The sequence below is a fragment of the Cylas formicarius genome, unplaced genomic scaffold, assembly GCF_029955315.1.
Source record: "Cylas formicarius isolate icCylForm1 unplaced genomic scaffold, icCylForm1.1 PGA_scaffold_10__41_contigs__length_53128322, whole genome shotgun sequence".
NCBI classification, from domain to species: domain Eukaryota; kingdom Metazoa; phylum Arthropoda; class Insecta; order Coleoptera; family Brentidae; genus Cylas; species Cylas formicarius.
In genome coordinates, this window is record NW_026844214.1 from 17,163,861 (window position 1) to 17,186,885 (window position 23,025).

The 23,025-nt window shown below is 33.2% G+C and overlaps 1 protein-coding gene across 1 annotated transcript; it reads left to right on the forward strand.

The window, feature by feature from the left end:
• Positions 1-351: 351 nt before the first annotated feature.
• Positions 352-22,632, forward strand: LOC132703179 (phosphofurin acidic cluster sorting protein 1). The gene is made up of 14 exons (XM_060672311.1): positions 352-679; positions 4,652-4,955; positions 7,145-7,299; positions 7,399-7,550; positions 7,600-7,805; positions 9,164-9,295; positions 11,130-11,264; positions 11,317-11,525; positions 11,787-12,041; positions 12,963-13,077; positions 13,137-13,331; positions 13,386-13,521; positions 13,580-13,699; positions 17,668-22,632. Exons 1-14 carry the CDS (start codon positions 573-575, stop codon positions 17,793-17,795), a joined length of 2,349 nt encoding a protein of 782 aa, XP_060528294.1. The 5' UTR covers positions 352-572; the 3' UTR covers positions 17,796-22,632.
• Positions 22,633-23,025: the final 393 nt, after the last annotated feature.

Here is a 23,025-nt window from a genome sequence, read left to right on the forward strand (position 1 = left end):
GCTTAGCTTTGGACTTCGTCTGGTTGGAGGTATATAACTAGGTGTATTATATTTGACGTCCCACATTTTTTTACGAACTTCTTGTATTTTTTTACCTATCTGTCCCTGTGTTATTATTAGATTCATTGAAATAAAGAACACAAATTTAAAACTTTTAGTTTTTATCTGTTTAATCTCGTGCATTTCGGTGGCTTAAAAATATAGAAATTGTATTTGCTGTGGGCCGTGGAACGTCACACTATCATTCAGCCTTTGCATTTAGCTTAAATCCTGCCAACGTGAGAGAAGGATCACAATGAATTTTTATCTGTGCATGTTTGTCAATATTCGTATTTTGTCAATACTGTCAATCAGTCATAAATGGTTGTTGTCGGTATTTGTAACGGTTGGAGAAGATAAAATTTAGTAATGTATTGGTATTATTCTGTTTCGAAATACGGGGACTAGCCTCATTACTATCGCTTAAATTGAAAAAATGAATTTTTGTTTGAAAACTGGTTTCGAGACTATCTCGCCACCGAAAAGTGACTCAGTTCTGTGTTTTCTTTTGCAAGCGTGTGTACAACAATAAGATGGGCGAAAAACCAAATAGAACATTAACTGGCACGGCCGCTTCTGCTCCTAAGATGCGGCTTTACGCAACTTGGGTTGATAGGACCCCATCAAATTGTATACCCAGGTATGCTCGCTATTTTTAAGTTGTTGGTAATTGCCTACCTAGTCTAGGAGATATTCACACAGAATAGGAAGCTTTAAACGAATGTTTAAATGAAATTTGTGTTATGATTTTGACTATTTTGGCACATTCCACAGGATAAAGTAATTTGCCAAAAATTTCATTACAGAATGTAGTGTTGATATTGAGCTAACCTTCTTAATAAGCAATTTTTCATACTCCACGTTATTCTCTAGTTTTTCCTTGATTATTTAGGCATTGTATGTAACCCTAGATATACCTAAGGGTCCTGAGGGCAGTTAAGTAAAAGAATGTATGTGTTTTCATAACATTTGAATTTTCACGAAGGACTGAAACTCTAGTTGAAGTATAGACAGAGAGGGATTATTTCTTGGTCTATTCAACAAAATTTTTCTCTATGCCATAAAACACCACCCATTAGTTTTAAATATAACGTAATAATACATATAGATTATGTAAATGCCATAAAATAATAACCATTTTGCAGTTTTCTTGATAAGCCTGCTGCTTATCTATGCCAAAATATAAATCTTGTAACCTCTCGAGCTTCTTTTTGTTTTCTCAAAGGGGCGTCTTCTTGTCACAATGACTTCGAATGTGTATTTCTTGACTTGCCTTCTATATTTTATTTTCCCGTGGTGATCTTAAATTAGCATGTTTGCCCTTTATAATTTTTTCTACATGTTGCTAACTTTTCATATCCCTACAATTTTCTTGTTTCCTAGTGCATTTTCTTGATGCACACAGAATTTTCTGCAAACTCGTCCTCTAAATTTTCGTTTTTTTGTTTAGTTTGCTGGAATTCTGCAAAATTGCAGCTAATTTTCTTTCAGTCTCTTTGTCCATACCGTTGGAAGTTTCAAGTTAGTTTTCTTCATAATTGCAGACATTTTTAGGAATTTTTGTTCCATGTTTTCAGAATTTTCTGAAAGAAAGAATTTGTTCTATATTTGCCAGTACCAAAACAACGTCAACTTACTTTCAAATAAGGTTGGTTTCACCTTTTGCATCCGTCGCTGTATAGTTCTCCCATCACATTAAGGCTACTCCATAGGTGATTCATGTAAACTGTTAATAAGTCTTTTTGCTGAGTTCTTGCATATCTTAGTTACATTCTCTGTCCTGTTTGTTTTGTTTGTGCAAAAAGCTTCTCAGTTTTTACTGTTCTGTTTATATACTTTTCTACTGTAGAGTCATTGATTTCTTTTAGTTCCGTGTGCTCTAAACTTGATATTTTATATTGAACTACTTTTTTTTTCAACGACGTGGTTATTAGTTTGCCTCTCCCGGGTCTTGTGTTAACTACTAATTTTGCACGCACCATTTTGGACATGGAACTAAAGAATAAGAAAGGACAGTCTCCGTTTCTCCCTTTGAGCAGATCATCAAATCCAGATATACTTCGTGTAAAGTGAATTTTGCCGACGTAGAATAGGACAATTCTTATACCTATATTTCTTATCTCTCATTTGAGATTTTATGTCACCATGCACAATTTTCCCAAGTACATGTAAAAGTTGTATCTTTAAATGTTTTAATTTTTTCAAATCTGATTTTAGCATGCTGTTTATTAACATTTTTAATTATTTTTTAAATTAATTTTATCAATTGCCGAAGGCATATTTAAACCGCCAAATTATTGTTGATGTGAAGTTTGATGTTTAATGCTAAGATTCGTCGCTTGAATGTCTCCACAAAGTTGTTTTTATGTGCTCCGCTCGTAACAATTCAGGCTAAATGGTGTTTATCAAACTTGTTGGTTAATATACTATTATCATGTTATAAACTTTGATGTATTTAATGCAAATCCCAGAAGTCTAGTATCTCTGCTATGTCTCACCCCACAAGTATAATATCCTCTTCCTGAATTTAAGTTGTTGATCAATATTGTAAAATGCAATAAAACCAAATAAACTAATATAAATATAAATTAATATTCTTTGTATTTTGTAGTATAGGGTAAGGGGAGCACATATCACACTTAACCTACCCTGAGTACCGAGTAACTGAGCCGCCCTCCAATTTTTCCGTCTCGTTGCTCTTATGTTTTAAAGCCAGCGTTACTAATACAGTCGAACTGCGATTTGACACATGAAAATTTCGAGTTATCAATAAAAACTACAAATGCATGTACTTTTTTGTGAATGAACATTTATTCATTCATTTTTAAAAATGGGTTATACGTTACATAAATGCCCTAATATCTATGATTTTTGAACAAAAAAGGAAAATTATGAAATAGTAGTACATATGTATGTATGTATTTACATAATATATGTACATACAAATGTATTGTATATGTACCCAGTATATATAAACATAGTATGTATGCACATATATATATATATATATATATATATATATATATATATATATATATATATATATATATATATATATATATATATATATATATATATATATATATATATATATATATATATATATATATATATATATATATATATATATATATATATATATACACATATGTATGTACATATTAAAGTTTACTCTTTCACTGGAAAAAAGTCAGTTATTTGTGACTGACGGATTTCTTATTTTGCTTTTCAACAAAAGCTTCAATTTTATTTAAACAGTCATAGAGGGAATCGGTTGTGTATTCACTGGTTTTCAAATAGGAACGCAAGACAATCAACGAATGTTCAACCAACTCATTTGAAGATCGTTGCTGAGAATCATCTTCCAATTCCTCCTCCATCGTGTCACTTTCGCAGTCATCTTCAATGTTTAACTGTATTGGTTCGGATCTGCAGGACTCGATAATATCTTCATCAGTAGGAAACTCTCAAGTAACAATATCCTCATCCACATGTATAAAATCGTTGATGGTGCTACCTTCTGCTATACCTCTAATGTTTCTCCAAGCTTTAAACTCGATTTCTATTTGGATTTCGTCTTCACTCTTTTCTTTCTTCCCTTTCAGAATACTGACCAAAACCGGCTTTTTTTAAAACAGTTGGAAATTGTTTCAGACTTAACGTTGATATTCCATGCGGTAATTACGTCGTCAACACAATCCATTAGTGTAATGTTATTGTTATTGTTTTCTTCGAAACGTTCCATTGCGGTGATGACTAAATGTTTATTTTTCGAAATTGTAGACACTGTACTTGCCGAAATCCCATACTTCACAGGTACATCTTTATTTTTTAAGCCACTTCCCACTTCTTTTATAACCTCGAATTTTTGATCGACAGACAAAGTTTTTAAAGTACGTTTTGATGACATATCAACAAATGCAAAAATCCAAAAATGTCTTTAATATAATGTGTAAATTGAATAGGGACAGTATTTTTCACTTAGTATTAACTAGTAAGTCATACAAGTGAACTTAGCAAACACAGAAACTGAACTGCTTGCATAGATACGTTAAAAAGGCAGGTTAAGATCGGTTGTAATTAGGGGGTTCCCCGAGAAAATTCGACTTATCGAAGTTGACACCAAATGTTTCGTTCGAGTTATCAAGATTTTCGAGTAATCAAGACAATCTAACACACATTTCCTACTTTTGATGCTATTGCCAACCAATTTGGTTCGACTTATCAAAAATTCGAGTTATCGAAGTTCGACTGTATTTGAATTTTTTTCAAACTACCACAGTTCCAAGCTTAATGGAGTTGAATTAAGAATCCTACAATGGTGCATTCTAGGGCCACTGGTGTTTTTGCGGTATGGGAATGATCACCAGATGGCAAGAGAGAAATGAGAGATTTTTATCTGTGAGAATAACGAATTGTTCAATAAATTTAATTTAAACCGCAACTAATTTAACTTACTTCATCTGGCTTCATTATTTACTTCATTGGAATATTAAAAAAAAATCGCTTTGGAACACGTCCAAATTGTTTAAAATAATTTTGCGGTTGACATTTTCAAAATGACGTGGTTTATGCGTAATTTACTTATTTAGTGTTATTTTTTTACTTGTAGGCTTTGCTCCTTAACACTTACAAGGCTTCAAATCCTGAAACCCTTAGGTTCAGAAGTAGCCAGTATATCTGTGGCCGTAAAAATTCAGTCGAGTAAACGCACATTGAGATCAAACGAGCTAATTTTACATCCCAATGGAAGCTTTGATAGTCCATTAGATGTAACATTTTGCTTACAATATCCTCATTATCTAAAAAGGGAGGGTAACAAGCTGCATCTTCTCTTGCAAAGAAGAAAGAAGTATAAGAATCGAACCATAATGGGATTCAAAACTTTGGCCTCAGGCCTTATCCGGATGGACCAGGTATGAAACTCTGCATTTTCCTTTTATATTTGCACGAAGGGTAAATGACATACATAGGTTGTCCATTGTAGGACCGTAATGCCTCACAATTTTGTTTTTGTTGCCTTCTGCCATTAAACTTTCACGATATTAGTTTTTTCAACGGACCGGTGGTGAACTGACCCGCCATGTGGAAGCATACTAGTTATAGCTATTTAAGCATTAATATTCACTCCTGCACCGGTACAACAAGGGATGGGTTTCTACTCGTCCTTCCCGGACCGACAAAACAATGGAATTAATTGTGTTTAATTAATCCCATTAATAAAATTAATTTATGGGTTTTAAAGGAATATTAATAATACGTGGAAGTAAATAAATTCGTTCAGACAGAAGTTGCTTTGAAAGCCTATGATTGGTTTATTGGTTAGGCAACTTTCGTAATTTTTATATATATTTTTTCATTTGAAGGGAATATCTAGAGACTTAAATAAAAGCCTTTTAGTCACGCTGGGCAATAAGTGCATCCGTAAGGGCAGTGTAAAATTTCTAGGTATAGATCAGTTTAAAAATAAAACATTTTACCTATTGTTATGTGATCTTGGTATCGAGAAAATTGGTTTCCATAGATGTTTTACGTTTTGCATAATTATGTTCATTCATGCCTGAGCTTATAGCATTGTACATTGACGCTCTGGCGAAGTATTTAAATTGCCTAGAATCTATACCTCGGTATTTTCTTGTCGCCAACCGTTTCGTGACATGAGAATATTGACTATTTTTACCTGCCTATTGAAGTGATGAAGTGTAACTGCAACTTCGCCTTTTGTTATACAAATTCCAACCTAAGTAAACAACTGAGACCTAATTATGATAAGAAAATTCATAATCATAATGTATCCATTGTGGCTAGTAGCCTAGTTGTCATGCCTATAAAACTTGGGGTTGCACTGTGCCAATAAATTTAAATATCTGGTAAAAAATGGTTTGGCGAGTCTTGCTTTCTATAACTTAAATGAGATTTTTTTAATGCCATATTAGAAGATTATTATAATATTTTTGGTTTTAACATAGAATTCGAAATATGACACAAAGGGTAAGACTTAGATATAGGAATGTTGCGAGAAATTTAAAAAGCCTTAATATACACGTTATTAAATTTATAAAAAAGTTGTTACTTGTCCACTAAAATGTGTATAAAAATATAGTATTTTCGATGTATGTGAATCCGATATTTGATATTTTTATAAATGTTATGGGATAAGGTATCATCCCCTAATAAACAGGCTACCCGATACAAATTGAATCAGTCGGAGGAAGCTTAATGTCAAATATTACTTTTTTTTTATTATACAGCTGGCCTTTCTCATTTGGGATCATGGCCATTTGAATTGGATATTTCCTTTTTAAAAACCCTTCATAATGAAAGGCACTACATTATTAAATATCATTAGGTTTGTCATTTATTTACTTAAGTTATTTATAGAACGAGGAACGTAAACAAACTCTGTTTCGACCGTAAATGTTATCGGTTGTTCCTACAACATGCATACATAATTTTTTTTATCTTTTAATATCTACACGCAAAAAACGATTAAATTTATTAGAATGAAAAGAAATTGAAATGTTTTTAGTACTTATATTTTTTTGTTTGTTGTAGCAGGAATTTAGTGTACTGTTAAAGTCAACATATAAACATGCAGTTTTCGAGATACAAAGACAAAGAACTGTTTGTTAAAGTGCAGCTGAAAAGAAACTGATACAGTCTATATGTTTTGACAATAAACCTTATCGAAAAAATGTGGAGAAACAAAAACATTCTTGACCCCTTTCCAATATTTTCAGGCGTATATTACTCCATAGCGACATTGGTAGTTTGCCCGTTTTGAAGTTGCGAATATGTTTTTTTTTAAATATCGATGTTCAAAAATAATTTAGGCGACGCTAAATTGGCTGCTATAGTTTCAGCACAAAATATTGGTGCGAACTAACTTGTTGTCGTGTTTAAGATGAGAATTCACGTAAATAAATCATTGATTGCAAACTATTAATACTATTCCGTCGATAATAGTATTAATAGCCAACATGAGCTGCGCTTTCTATGATTTGATTTTTGATTTAAAATAAATACTCAATAAATATTTTAGGTGTTATAAGTTTCCCATGTCAAATGTCTGGGCGTCTTTAACTTACGGGTGCTTTATTGTCAGGTCCTTCAAAAACCCATGGACCTAGAATTGGAATTAACCTCCGACGCTGGCGGTAAAGACAAGGGTTCAAGCCCGCTGGCCCGACTACACATAATACAACTTAGTTCCACTCCCATCGATCAAGATCATAAGACTGACCGTGATCACGACTTCAGGTAATCTTCTAGTCTCTTAGTCTATAATCTGAGTGCAATAGCGCTACAGTTTTCTAAATCGACTAAGAAGCTTAATTTTTTTCTATATACACTTCTCAGTGAGGAGGATGATGAAATATCATCGGGGGAGGAAGAACAGGGCGATCTATCCGATAGCGAGCCGATACGAAGAAAACTCCCGCATACAAGACATAATTTGAAGCAGCGATTTGTGTCGTTGTTGCGACGGTTCCGTGTTCCTGATACAGAAGGTGATATTATTGTTCTTTTTTAAATCTATAAAAAAAAAATTATCTACAGGTGGCCGGGGGGCTGACCTAGACAACCCAAGTGATATTCAAGCGCTGTTTCAAGAGTTAGAGTCGTTAAGTTGTGATGAAGATTCCGGTGCCGAGCAAGACACTATGTCCATTTCCAGTACACCGAAACCTAGTTTGCGTCCATTTTTTAGCAGTAGTCGAAGTTTGTTGGACTCCAGTAATATACCATTTATTGAAGCTGAAAAGGTACCCTTAATTCAATTTGATAACATTTATATTCTCTGTCACTTAACTTATTTTTAAAGATTTTTATTAAATGTAGGGTTTATATAAAAAATGTTTTCTAATTTGCATGAAAAACAGAACACCATCTGTATAAAGACTGGTTATATCTTCCTTATTTTTCACTGTTTTGAAAAAAAAATTCAATTGTACTATATTGTTCTATATTATTTAATCTGCTGCCTTTATAATATTAAAAATGGATATTAATATAGTCTATGAGTTTAGTCAAGTGTCCAAGGTGGTGTTCTATTTCCAACAATTTGATCGTATTGAGGTATTGCCCATCAATCACTTTTGTAAAGCTTTCCCTATTACCTGTTGATTTAAGTTTTTCCATAGTATTTATTCATTCATCCATTTTTATTAATCATTTAAAAAATAAAGTCCACTTATCGCTCTAGTGAGTTCTGAATATAAAAAAGCTGTACATTTGCGTTTTAAATTTAAGTAATCAATTCAATACACTGTTTGCTTAAAATAGAGTTTTGTTATTAATTAATAACAAATTTGGCAATTTTTTGTTTTTATTTTCCATTTGCCGAAAGAAGGAATGTAATATCAAATAAAGATAAAGCTGATTATATGGGCATTATAAATAAACTGAGCCGTTTGAGGATTTTAATTTAATTAAGAATATTGGCGGTTTTAATCACACTAGAGAATATGTTGACATTTCCATTGGTACAACTAGTGACTCTTGCTTAAATATAGAAAAAATAAAATAACTAAGAAACGGGATATTTCTTAAAATCTCCCGTCTACAATAAAGGAAGAAATAACAATTAGAACAAGAAAAATTGTCATAACGTGGATGTGGAAATGTGTCAAAATCTCAGTTATGATTACAAGGGAAGTGTTGGCAAATGAACACATGAATTAAACAAATATTCAATTTTTTATTTAAAAAAATAATTTAGTTTCATCAAAAAATTATTTTTAAGTAAGCGATATAATATAAATATACTACTTTTTTGAAAATGATTAGTGGAAACTAATGTTACAGAAAAACTTGAATCTTGAATAGGTATGAGGAAACTTTCCTTTGTTGTAGACGATAGATTTATCTTTATTTTTTTGCTTTTAGGTTCGTCTGATGGCAAATAAAAAATAAGCGAAATTTATTATTTAATAATAACAAAAACGTATTTTTGAACAGTCAGCGTGTTAAATTAGTTATTTAAATTTAAAATGCAAGTAGTAGAGGCAACAGCTAAACATGCGGTTAGATACAGGATGTTTCATTTAAATCAGACTGTCAGTTATGCAGATTACATTGTGTGAAAGAGAGTGAGAAACTAACTTCATGAAAATCTCTTTAGGTTGCAGAAGAAAAAACATGTTCTGGCAGTGATGGCAATGCAGATATTTGTTTCACTGATCCAGAAGCGCAGAGTGATCCACAGACAGGATCACCTCCAAGAGAACAATCTGCCGGTTCACGCAAACACACGGTTAGATTTGGTTTGTATGCATGTGTGGCGTCCATCTTAAAATACATTTATACTTTTTTTTTGCCTTTATCACTTGTTCGTGTCGGGAAAGGTAACTAAAATATCCCTGAAAGAATTAACAAAATGGTTTTAAAGGTTTGGTGTACTATGCCACTGCTGCGAAGACACTGGGAGTCTTTTCACCTACCAGTTTCTTAGCTATTTTGTCCTTGAAATGTCAGAGATACCAACTAAATATTTCACCATTTAAAAAACTTCTGGATTCCTCCTGCGTGGATTGTTGTTGAGTCAAACTTGCTAATGTTTCAGCAATGACCCTGTTGACTTCTGCAGAACTTACCTGAAACTGGCTTTGGGGTAGGAGTTAAAGGAGATGCATGAACATTGTCTCAGATTACTGATTCCCATATAGTCGCGGTTAACATTGGTTGGATGCTTTTAGACTTCTATAGATTCTCGAATTTGTTGTTGGTAGAAGAACTAATTACATGCAAGAATTTTAGTTCTATCGAATAAAATTTTATGTCCAGTTTCGTGATTGTGCTCGGCAACTGCTGATGAGTTTATTTGTCTTAGTCTTAATGTATTCTTTGTACTTAATTCCGTTTACTTCATTGAATAATTAAAAAGCACTACATTAGATCCACAACATATTCTGGTTAGGTTCGACGTAGAATCCCTCTTTACTAAATTCCCTACTCCTGAAACTCTCAACATCATTTCAGATATATTAAAATGGGAGAATCTGGAACCATACCTTTTCACCTTAATGCATTGTCACATCACTATCCTGCCCAAAAATCATCGGTTATCAACACTCTTATTTACAGAGCTGTAAAACTATCTCAGCCCGAGTCACTGAACCCAGAATTAAAACACCTCACCTCTGCTCTTCTCTCTCATAATTTCCACATTAAAGATATTAAGCATTTCATCACAAAATACACTTCACCACAACCTTCGAATAGTTGCTTATACTTGCCACTGTTTTCCTTCCTTACATTCAAAACATCATTGACCACATATCAAAGTTCTGAAGAAATATAACTTCAAAACCAGATTTACCCCTTGTTCAAAAATCTCTCAGCATCTTCCAGCCATCAAAGACAAAATTCTATTTTGAGATGCCCGGAGTTTACAGGGTTCCATGCATATGCGGCAAAGAATACATTGCAACTAGGCTCAAAGAACATGAAAGAGCCTTAAGACTAAGACAAATAAACTCATCAAAATTCTTGCATGTAATCAAATCTTGTATCAATAAAAAATCCGAGAATCTGTAGAAATCTATGAGCAACCAAACAATCTTAAAAGCAACTCGGGCCTTTACCTGTTACCAATATGCGGATCAGTCATCCGAGACAATGTTCATGCCCCTCCTTTAGCTGCTCACTCCTCAAACAATATATAAGCAGGAAGCATCCAAACAATGTTAACCTCGACTATAGGGGAATCAGTAATCCGAGACAATGTTCATGCAGCTTCTTTAACTCCTGCCCCCAATATATAAGCAAGTACAGAGTAGAATGCGAGCCAGTTTCAGTTAAGTTCTGAAGAAGCCAACAGGGTGATTGGCGAAACATTAGCAAGTTTGACTCAACAACAACCAACGCAAGAGGTATCCAGAAGTTTTGTAAATAGTATTACAGTAGCCTGTGGCAGTTTCTTTGAAAAATTAACTGAATAACGGTTTCTCCTTTTCTTCTGTAAAATGTTATGTTTAAAGTAAAACAGAAACATTATTATTTATAATTTTTTACCTCATTTTGTTATAGTTTGTAATGCTGTTATATCCCAGTGATAGCAATTCTTTTACCCAAGGTATTTTGTTTAGGCCGAGAATGACTTTTCGAATATTATGCAGGAGCTTAGCGAGAAAAAATCTAAATTGTTCAGGTCTTCAGCGTCGTCTGCCAAGAAAAAGAATTCGCTTAGTGTGAGCTCTGACACGCCTGTTCCTGAAGTTACAGTGAGTGGTATTTAATTAGGGTAGAATATTTAATTGGTGTTGTACATTATAGGTGCGTAAAGGTTTTCTTGATCAAATATCGAGGATATTACCAGCAGAGGAAAACATACTTCCGGAGTATGTAACATTTCTATGCGCCCCAGAAAACATAGCAAGTGTGGTTGTGAGCCGTTTAAGTCCGCATCATAAAATTTTTCAACCTATATCTGCTGTGGAAGTAAAAGCTGTGATTGGCGCCCTTTTCTTGAAAATACATAAATAGTAAGTAGGTTTAGTAAATTTCAGCTATATTTCTAATATTGCAGGCCTCGAAGGACAATAACAATCACCAAGTACGATATTGTTTTTTGTGGGTTTTGAGATTCTGCCAAAATGTTTCTCTTCTTTCTTTTTTTAAATGAACTTTTCTAATAATCTTTTTATTACGGTTGAATCTAGAATAGTATTTGACTTAGATATAATTAAGATATTGTTTACTGAATTTATATTTTTTATTTTATATTTTTTATTTATTTGTTTTAGTTGCAATAGTTGCGCTAAACCAGGGAGTGCCGTAAAGTTAGTGTTGATGGGTGGTGATACATTAATAGGGTGGTTTGTGAGACCCTATGTGGAGATTCTATCAAGTAAACCGTCCGAATGGTTATCCTACACCCGTATATTTGTTGTACCTATAGGAATTTGTGGCGTTAGCAGACATTTGTCAACATTGGATCAAGCATATATGTCATTGTTTCCAGTTGAAGCAGAATCAAAAGGCGACGAACTTATACAGAGGTTTGCATTAGTATTTCTGAGTAGTAATGTAACGTAATTTATTCAAGTGTTATTTCCACCATTTCTCTCTATCTCTGTTTTTGTATTTATTTAAATGGACAATAATTTCTTTTTCATTTTTTTTTCACTCATGGGCTCATCAAATATTACTGATAATGGTCTTATGACCTTATGGCCATAGAATAAAAATGTGGTGATTTAGGGCATGCAGCCGAAAGAATTATGATAAAATTATCTGTCAACTGTGTAAGAGGTGGCCATTTATTATGGTATGAGATCTGTGTCAAAATCTGTACAAAATACCAAAAAAAACTTAAAAGACAAAAGTTATTTGGATTCACTTATGCTTTACAAATATTACATTTCTAAATGTGCAGAGCGTTTGTCTTTTCGTGTGCAAATAACAACTTTCTTATTTCAAACCTTATATATCAAAGGCATTTTTGAAATACTCGGAATTTTGTAGGCATATTTTATGTATAAGAGGCTGTTACTAAGTGTAACAGTTTCTGGCATATTTTTAATGTCATATCAAAAGTGATGTTTGCGGGTCTAAATATATTATCTACTTTAATGGTGTGAGTTAATCTTTTCAAAATAAATAAATACAGTATGGCCAAAAGCTAACATGAAAAATTCATTAAAACTCATTTTTTTCAAATGGAATCACCCTATTTTTATAATTTTATTCTGTTTGGCATTTAAAAAAATGGTGTGTTGGTTCAAGTTTCCTATTTCAAAAAGTTGTAGATTTCCTAAAACTTGGCAAACAAAAGTGTTTCCAAAGTTTTTTTCTGTAGCTTCGGCCTAAATGAATATCTCTCTGAAGCGACAAAACATTGTGTGCGAAAGCACAAAATTTTGAACCTTTGAAAACATTTTTTACTACATTTTTAACAACCACAACTCTATAATTTCTAGATTGCTCAGATACATATCAGTACCTTCGTCGGCGCCGCTTGCTCATTTACCTATTGGCGAAGCCATGCTGACCTGTTACGATGAAAATAGTCAAGTCTTCATTCCATTTGTTAACGTAAGTGCGGAACTGATAATTTGTTTGTTTCTTTTTTTTTTCTTTTTTTTTAATTTTAGGAAGTTAGAGTTGGTCCCGCAGAAAATATACTGTCAGTATCTGTGGACATGGATGACATTTGTTCAAGCCCACCGGCACCTTCTGTCACTCCTCCTTCCTCTCCTAATGTCCAGGTTCGCGATTCGCCATGGGAACCACTCGAACTACAAATCGATTACTGGCAATTGCCAAAATTCTGTGAAACAGCAGCTAAGGTGGGCATATATTGGTCAAAGTTAATCATATTTAGTTTAATCGACAATTTTAAGGCTGATAAAGACAAAACTAAGCAAGAAGGAAAAGTATCTTTGAAGAGCATGTTTCGAGGTCTACAAGCCTCACCCACTCCTGCGTCTGGTCTAAGTCTAACTATGCATATGGCAAGCAAGGAAAAGAAGCAGAAAAGTGATTAATTGTTAATGAATTTTATAAGATAATTTAAATCAAAGAAATAATTTTTTAGTTATGAGACTAGGTAAAAAAAAGGAAAAGGAAAAGGAGGTTGAACCACGCAGTCAAAACGTGGAAGGGGTGTCGCGACTCATATGTTCTGCTCGTGCGTCTCATACCTCTCCGCTAAAAGGTGAAACGGTTTGATTTTTCCTTAGATATACACTGGCTAGTAAAAAAATTAGGTCCCTCAAGAAATTACAATTTTTTTTTTAGTAGGTGGTAAATTATCTATCATACTCTATTTGGGTAACTGAATTTAACATTTAATGGGAAAAATCTTATGTTGGTTTTCACGATTCTGTCAGAAAACAGAAAATGTCTATTATGACCATTATGATAATTGACAATTGAGCAAACCTGCATGTTATCAACGACGCATCCTTTGAATTAAATTACGGGTTACAGTCTGGTCGATGTTGTCCAATTTCTGCATTGGCAGGTTTTTCAGCACTTCTTGTAGCTGGTGTATATCTATGATTAGGTTGTCCCATCTCATCCCAGACATGTTAGGTGGGATTTATGTCTGGACTGAGTGCTGGTCAATCAAACAGCCTAATTCCCACATCATCCAGATATTCACTGACTATTCTGGCTGTGTGGGGTATAGGATTTTCATATTGCACCTGTGAGCTGTCGGACATCCATTCTGCATAAAGACGAACTCTGTGCGTGCTTCTGAATAAATTCCCGCCCAAACCATAACTGAATCAGCACCATGTGAAAGTCTTTCATCAATATAATCGGGGGCTTACTTTTCTTCGGGTCTCTTTAGGTGAGGTGTCCGATTCATAATCATTCCAGTCCGATGCCATTGGTGGAATGGCGGCCCTGTAGCAATCCGAACATTAACATTTTTAACCTCTTGAAGTTGATTTCGAAACCAAACAGCAGAAGCTATTCTATTCCGCAAACTTGCGGACACGAAAAATGGATCATCTCTTTCGTTGATGATCCTATTTCAATCAGATCGTGGTCTTCTAGGGATCAAGTCAGTCTCCTCGTAGCATCGGTATATGTATTGTACAGTACATAGACTCCTACTAACAATTCTTGCAGTTTCCTGTTTTCCTCAACCATCTTATATTAATGCTACAATTCTAGCCACAACAATAGGACCTAAAGGCATTGTGACCAATTAAATACATCTCAGATCTAAAATACACCAAACAGTTATAGGTTTGATGGGGACATAAATGAAAAATTAATTGGAATGCATGAATTTTTAATTAGTCTGAAGTTACATTATTTCATATAAAGTCGAAACTATGCTGACAATAACTGACAGATAGCAAATTTTTCCATTTGCATCTAAATAATTCACCACCTACTAGACCGACGACTCCGCGATAATTTTTTTTCCCAAATTATTAGAAATTTCTTGAGTGACATAAAGCCAAATTTTTAATGTTACTTTTTCATTACTCTGTAGTTATTTTAAAAATATCAATGCAGATCAGTACAATAGAGCGAAATATGTAAGAACGGTCTTCAGTTGGGGAAACGCACTTTTGACATAAAATTCCAGATATGTCAGAAACGGTAAGACATATATCAAATATGTTCAAAATTTTGCGAAAAATTCAAAAATTATTAAATATATAGGGTGCTCTATTTAACATAACGTTTTTACTTGTCCACCAAAAAACAGACGCCTTGTACATCGCTGAAGTTTTTTACCGTCACACTATACGCAGAATATTAGTTTTATGTATTCAAAAGCCTAGGTTAACTAGAAATTTAACTGGATACGAAAATTTCTTGCCAACATTTCGTTAAACATTATCCCAAAAATAACAAATACTACTTTTTTTATCAACAGCGATATGGTTTGTAAGAAATTCTTTTTTAAATGAATATACAACTCAAGAATCAAACATCAAGTTTCGAGTCTGACTGTAAACTTATAAATTGACTATATAGCCAAAGGGACTTGAATTAAGGAATTTTTATAATAAAAGGATTAAATTTAACGCTTTATTCTGCTTAAGCAAGAAAAACTCATTCTTATGAATATTTGTCTTTTTTTGAGACAAGTATAAGGCGAAGCTTTAACAATGGGTATTATTAAAAAATGTTCAAACACTAATTTCAGGAACTGAAATTGGCGTCTAACTTATTTATTTACTTATTTATTCTGTCGATGTTACACCATTTTACAGATTTATTTTAAATATTAATAACCCTAACTTTAACTAGCATATAATAACAAAAAGAAAATGACAAACTATGGACAGTAAAAAACTACATATCATTTAGATGGCACATTATTTGAAACATTATTAAGTCACGTAATGATAAGAAAAAAATTTTCTTTAATTTATTTTTAAAGCTATTTAAAGGCATATTCTGAACAGAACATATCGAGTATTACTCAGTACAGGAGACAAAAGGGTGACTTCATCTCAATTCTCAAGAAGGGACATGAAAATTAAAACTTGACAGGATACAAGGAGAATCAATGGCACCATTGATCACTTGAATGACAAAACATAAATCCAGAAATTTACTAAGGTCCTAGAGAAAAGTCAGTCCATGAAGCCCTCCCCTCTTCAATGGCATCTATATGTAAACCGTTCTGGCCCATCCTATACCTAAGATACTTTAAAAACTTGTTCTGCACAGCCTCAATTCGATGTTTGTGAATTTTGTAAAAAGGAGTGCAGATTGTTGACCCATACTTCAAGATAGAACTGTAAAGCATGACAATACATCCCAATTTGTGAAAATCTCCGGACATTCTCCATACCAGACCCAACATATGGTTAGCCCGGCTAACGAAATTCTCAATGTGCCGCTCAAAACGTAATGATTCATCCATAATGATACCTAAATCCTTTATTACTTATTCTCTTCAACACACACTCATTCAATCTATATGAGCAATCAGCAGGATTTGTACGTCGAGAGAAAACCATACAGGCACATCTTGCAGTATTTAATTTTAAATTGTTCATCCTACACCACTCCACTAGAGAAATTAATATCCCTTTGTATTACTTCACAATCATCAACTGACCCTATACAGCTGTAAATTTTTAAATCATCTGCACAAAGTGTGTAATCTGAGTCCAAAGAAGAAGAAACAATTTTGGGCCAAGATGGGAACGTTGAGGCACTCCAGATATTATATCTATGTTGTGTGAGAAAAAACAGCTGACTCGCTAAGTACGGCCCTGGAGATAGCCACGATAGAAACGCACAACGTCAAACTTTTGAAGTTTGTTCAGTAATACTCCTTCATCCACCAAATCAAAGGTCTCATTTAAGTAAGATTATATGGAATGCACCTCACAGCCATTATCCAGATCCCGAGGGACGAAGTAAGTAAAAAGGTTCGTCACAGTAGAACGGCCATTTGCCATGCTGCTGCTCAACAATAATATTACGGAAGACTCCTTCCAGCACTGGCAAAACCGTCCTTTCCAATACCTTGGGTAGTGCTCATTGTATGCAAAATGGTAGTTGGTGATATTGCAGTTATTACCTTTTTTGAATATAGGGCTGCAAATGAATGTTTCCATCTCTCTGGGAATATGCCTAAATTAATAAATACAAACAACACAAGGATACGGCACATTCGCTAAACAACAGGTTTTTTATCATATCAGGCCCAGCCCCCTTTTTAACATTCAACAAGTGTCAAAGGTTAGCTCGATCACATTTATTGGTCAGCCAAATCATACTGTAAATTCCCTTTACCAAACACATCATCACTTTTCACACTCTTAAAGTTAAATTTGATGCAGAGTTCTGATATTTTCTTAAATCTCTCAGCATGCTTATCACCAAAAAACATATTTTCTGGAATTTGACCTCTGCTGTGTGCTGGTGTGCCTGACAAAGTTGAAGAATTCTCCCACGTTCTCTCTTATCTGTTGGTCGACACCAGACACACTGAGAATAACAAGTATTACTCAGCTTTTTATATTCCCTTACATAAGCTTTCTCTTTAACTCTGGTGAAAACCAAAAAGGAAAGGAGGACTATTTACCTACATGCTTTGGTACACAGCCTCAAATAATATATCGTAAAATGTATCAACAATATCATATAACCTTCTGTATTAAATAAAAATTAAATCCTAATGTTCTTTTTCAGTGTATATCGATGGAGTAGAGTATAGCAATGTGAAGTTCTTCCAGTTGAACTCATCTTGGCAGACTCACGTTAAGAACCTTCCGGTATCACTTATTGGTGTTCCGTTGGCCAGCACCGAAATGAACTGAGGTTAAACCCTATCCGACACGCAGTCTCAACAACAGCAAGTATTCCTAGATAGTAATTAAGTGTAGTGCGTTACTTGGTCTAATGAAAACAATTCTTATTGATGCAGTGCAACGACTAGGACATCTATTCATTCATTCATTCATAGCAGCATTAATAGTAAATCAACGTGATATGGGATTGATATATCCAAAATGATAAATTATATTGTTCAATTAGGTAAAGCTCCTCCACCCATGTTATGAGATAATACTTAGGAAAATATACTTTCCTGTGATGAAATTATCTGAGGTTAAAACTGAGCTGAAGACTTATTTCATTAGATCAATTTTTACATATAAAAAATGTTCGTGCTATTTATTCAATTTTGCTTCGCTTCCCGTTTTAGTAACCATAATACAAGCGTTAATGATTGCTTCTAGTCATGGGTTGTATGCCCGGCGCTGACAATATAATATTTTGTTAAAGCTCAAAAACTAATAAAAGTATATACATATACCTTTAATGAAGAAATTATAGACTTAATGTTAAGAATACTCTGTATGTGATATAGTTGTAGTAGTTGTAACTTCATATCAAGGGTAAGCTTGTAAGAATTAGAGATGTGTCCTAGAGGACATTAGGCTGAAACTAATATTAAAATAGATACTTGCACTGGTATTTTGATTTGGTTTAGCTTTTTGTTTTTAGTACCGAATGGATTTGATTAAGTTTGTAGTTGAACTAATTGAAAGCAAATGAATTCGAACATTAAAAAAAATCATGTCGATATTAAAATTTGTAAATTGAGATTTTAGATTTTCTTTATTTTCGGACATCGCTATGAAACACAAAAAGTGTCCGAAATTTGAAGCTGCCAACTTCAAATTTGGCAGCTTAGCCTCATGACGAAAATTGGGTCGGGAAGTATTTTAAAAAAATTAAAAATCGCGTTTAGAAGGGTCCAAGAAAAACGTCAATTATCCAAAAACCGTTTATGCAATCGAAAAATTTCTTAAAGGAAAAGATCCATGAGATTAAGTGGTATTACCCTCTATCCCTGATAATTTTCAAAAATATAGAGGGTATGCCCGGTATTACGCAAAAAACTGAAAATTGGGGTCCCCTTATAATGGTGATTGACGATCATTAAGAAGAGCGTGCTTCAGTTGACAGTTTCTTTTACATGGTGATAGAGACCGCATAGACAGCTAAAACTTTTGCATTTAAGGTTTTCATCTATTGTACAGGGTGTTCACTCTATTCCATGCTAGAAATGTAGCAAGTGTCTTAAATTTCAAGCTATCAATTTTCAATTTAGCAGGGAGGTAGAAGTTAACACTTACATTTAAACTGTTAAAACTGGTCGCCACTGAATATCGCGAAGTATTAAAAAAAACGTTATTTTGTCTCCCAAAAAAAAATATTTTCTCGAAAACTATTATCCCGATCGGCAAAATTCCTGAACCAAAGAACCCGGAAGATTCGGTGCTATAACTTTTATTTCAAGCATTTTTTCTATTATATACAGGGTTTTTCAATTATAGACAAAAATCTAAGACCCATGAAAATTGTTCTTTTCCAGAGTAAATTATTTGCCGATATGGTTAGTTGGTTTAGCGCCACATCGAGAGCTATAATTGTTGTATATATGCTTTCATTACGCTACTCGAGATATTTAAAAAAATCCATATGAAAATCGCAATTTCTAGCACTCAATCTAGACGAAATGACGTTATTCACTATTACGCTGTACTGCATAGTTTCAGAAAAGAATTCTTTTCTCGAAAACCATTTGCTCTTTTGAAAAAATTCATGGACTAGGAAACGTGGGACATTCAGGGCTATAACCTTAACTTCGATTATTTTTTAAATCATATAGAGGGTGTTTGGTTTATGGGCAAAAAATCTAAAAAAGCCTGGAAATTCCGATTTTTGTGGGTAAATTATTGGCTGTACTTGAAAAATGTACATTAGTTTAAGCAGTATCGTAAACTGTGTCGAGAGCTACAATTTTCTGATTTACAATTTTATATTTACTAAAGTTTTTTATGATTTTGAATTTCGGCTGCTGTGAAAGGTACTTCATACGGGGTGTGCGCATAATAAAATAATTTGCACCTTTTTTATACTACACGGACCGCACAACATTGGCGGACATTTTCTTTTTCGATTTTCGGCTCTTTTTTGAACATCCCTATGAAACAAAGTAAAATTTGAAGCTTGATTGGGAGCTGTGGGTGATGATTTGTAGGGGTTTGAACTAACATTTGGATCAATAGTGTACCGTGACCATTGGATACAATTTAATGAGAGCTGCTCCAATTCATTTCGGAAATAACCGGCTAAATTTAGCAAAACACGCTGTTGTTTATGTTATATGGTCCAGGCTCGTAATTTCTACTTTTGATTGGAAGCGCAAAAGTTGTATTCTCCTTCTCCTCGAGCAACAGTCGTTCAAGCCAAAAATATTTTTTAAAGATTGTAGCTGCATTTTAGGTACTGTAAAACTTTTCATTCAGATTCGATAAATTTCAATTTGGAAAATAAAAGCTAGATCGCAACGTTTTTAAATTGCGACTAACAGTTCACTGGCATGTTAAAAAAGGTGTTCCAAGTTGTTTACGGAATGTGGTAAGTAAGCTTGTAATGCCGTATAAAAACTCAATTGGATTGTCGGCTGGAAAACACTCAAGACTCATATTAGGCATACATCTGATTGATAGAGAAAGTATATATACGTCTATGAATCTTTTCCAATTATTTACGAAGTTTGGTATAAAATATAAGTTTTACCCAAGTTTAAAGTATTGAACTGAGGAGGCTTTTACTTCATGAAAATCCATTTATCAAAATAAATAAGAATTAAAAGTTCAGATTTTCACGAAATTATATATTTTGACATGACAATTGTTTCGACAACACTGTCTTTATCAAATATCAACATTTGATAAAGACACGGTGTTGTCGAAACAATTCTCATGTCAAAATATATAATTTCGTGAAAATCTGAACTTTTAGTTCTTATTTATTTTGAAGTTTAAAGTAGCTTTAAATTTGACAATATCAAAAAATGTTATTAAAAAAAGTTGATCAGAACTAAAAACTAACCTGGAAAAACAGATCTGGTGGTGGTGGTGGCGCTTGCTTAATATTGTTTCTATTTTTAATGAACATTCTCTTGGGATAAATGAATAGAAAAAAATAAATACAAATTTAATTTTCACACATCTTGTTCAATGCAAATCAACCTCTTGTTTCTACTCTTCTAGCAGATCAAAAAAAATCAGATAACTGTGGATAACGTTTCATACGTTCAAGATACAGACCACCAGTGATAATGTTGTGATGCGACAGTTTTATTAGACGAGAATGTTGTCTCATCAGAAAAAAAAGGGGTCATCTAACTCTTTTCGGATGAGCATTGTCACAGTATATTTATTTACATTTTTTTGCATTAACAGTTTGTGAGCGTTTACATCAAACCTATTTTCAAAACTTTCAGTATTCTTGAATGGATTAATTATTTTCGTAACAGCTAAATAGATAATCTTTTAATTAGGATGTCTATTATTATTTTTTATTATTTTCTCCTACAATCAAGACCTTCACTCCTTAACAACCCTATTTATGGCTAAAATTCTTACACGTTTTGACGGTTACAGACATTTGTTGCTATCAAACATTCGTTATTTTGTTGGTCCATCCTAGATTACAATAAAATTGGAATTTATAACTAAATAAATTTTTTAGTTTTTACTTCTGATCAACTTTTTTTAAATAAAATTTTTCGATATCGTCAACTTTAGTTGCATCAAAAGTTTGTCGGAACCAACAAGACAAAAATCATAATCGCAGCAAAATGTTTTACCAGTATTCGAGTTGTTTTCTTGCTTTTGTGGCCTTTTTCCGAAATTTCACAAGTATACCTACAGGGCGTTTCAAAAAACATCTGCCTCACGTAAAAATAAAACGTATAGGTAACCTACGCGCCACTGACTTTTATAGCAAAATTAAGAAGGCTGTCTGTTGCCTGTTAAAAGCTACCTCGAGTTCGTTTGTCGATTTCGACCTCTTTAATGCGGTAAATGCAATTTTATTTATCTCTGTTCATTTATACCTAATCCTCAAAAAATCCTGATCTAAAAGTTGTCATTGTCATTAACTTCCCAAAGTGTTGAAAATTAAAATTTTAATATTTTTTGTTTTTTATAAAAACTCTTTAACTCTGTAGTTGATATAAAAAAGAGTCTTATTTTTTCGTGAAGAACCAGCGATGGCACATGTTTTTTGAAACACCCCGTATAAGGTTTAAATTTGTTTGCAACGTAACCTTTTTCGCCGTTCGAGCACTCGTTAACTTAAAATTTTTAAGTTTATCACGCTGAATTATGGTATTTATTTGAAAAGAATTATATTTTTGTTCTTTTATAAGGTAGATTATATATTATTGTTTTTGATCGCGAATTGTAGTTTTATCTTGTTTCCACTGATCTTCGCCGACAGCTTATTATTTGTGACTTCCTTATTAGTAGAATGTAAATATATTTTTTCATAATTTTATATGAAGAAAAAGGCGGAAAATTATTTCAGCGTTCTTAAAATTTTAAATAAGTATAAATATTAGAGTATAATATTAGAAATATGCAGGATTAATAAAATTTTGGGCAGTGGCGTAAATTTAATTGGTAAAATTAATTTTGATGCTATTAGGCATCTTAAAATTGAAAAAAAAAACACAATGAACATTAAATTATCTGAATACATTTGAATTGTTAGAAGATTTTGTTAATCCTGTGTAGATTTTCTAATTTTATGATTGTGTAGACTGCATTTTGGAAATAAATTGGTTATTAGATTTGTGGAATTTATTGTAACCCATTTTTGTAGCTGTTATTGAAAAAGGGAAAAATTTTACTCCCCCGAAAGAAAAATTTATTTGAAACCAAAAATCTGAATTTTTAAAATGTGGGAATAGGATTGACACAGGGAGAAAAGATTCTATGTTGCCAAATTTCTCAACACCATTTACACCAATGAACGTCGGTAATTTTATCCCATCCTCTGTGGCCACAACCACCTACTGTTAGTCCAGATGTAAGTTAATCAAAACAGATGAATAAATTTCCTATTAGAAACAGAAAGGGATCCGTTGGAATAAGCACATCTTTTCCGATCTAAATCTCATTCAGAGCATCCTCAAAATCGGCGTTGATAATATATCATGCCATTAGGGAGGGTGCTTAAGGTCCT

Bases quoted from the DNA above. Each gene is read 5' to 3' on its own strand.
- LOC132703179 (XM_060672311.1), top strand. From the start codon at position 573: ATGGGCGAAAAACCAAATAGAACATTAACTGGCACGGCCGCTTCTGCT. The intron at 11,265-11,316 runs GTGAGTGGTATT...TGTACATTATAG, and splicing joins CGCCTGTTCCTGAAGTTACA to GTGCGTAAAGGTTTTCTTGA. The intron at 12,042-12,962 runs GTTTGCATTAGT...TATAATTTCTAG, and splicing joins GGCGACGAACTTATACAGAG to ATTGCTCAGATACATATCAG.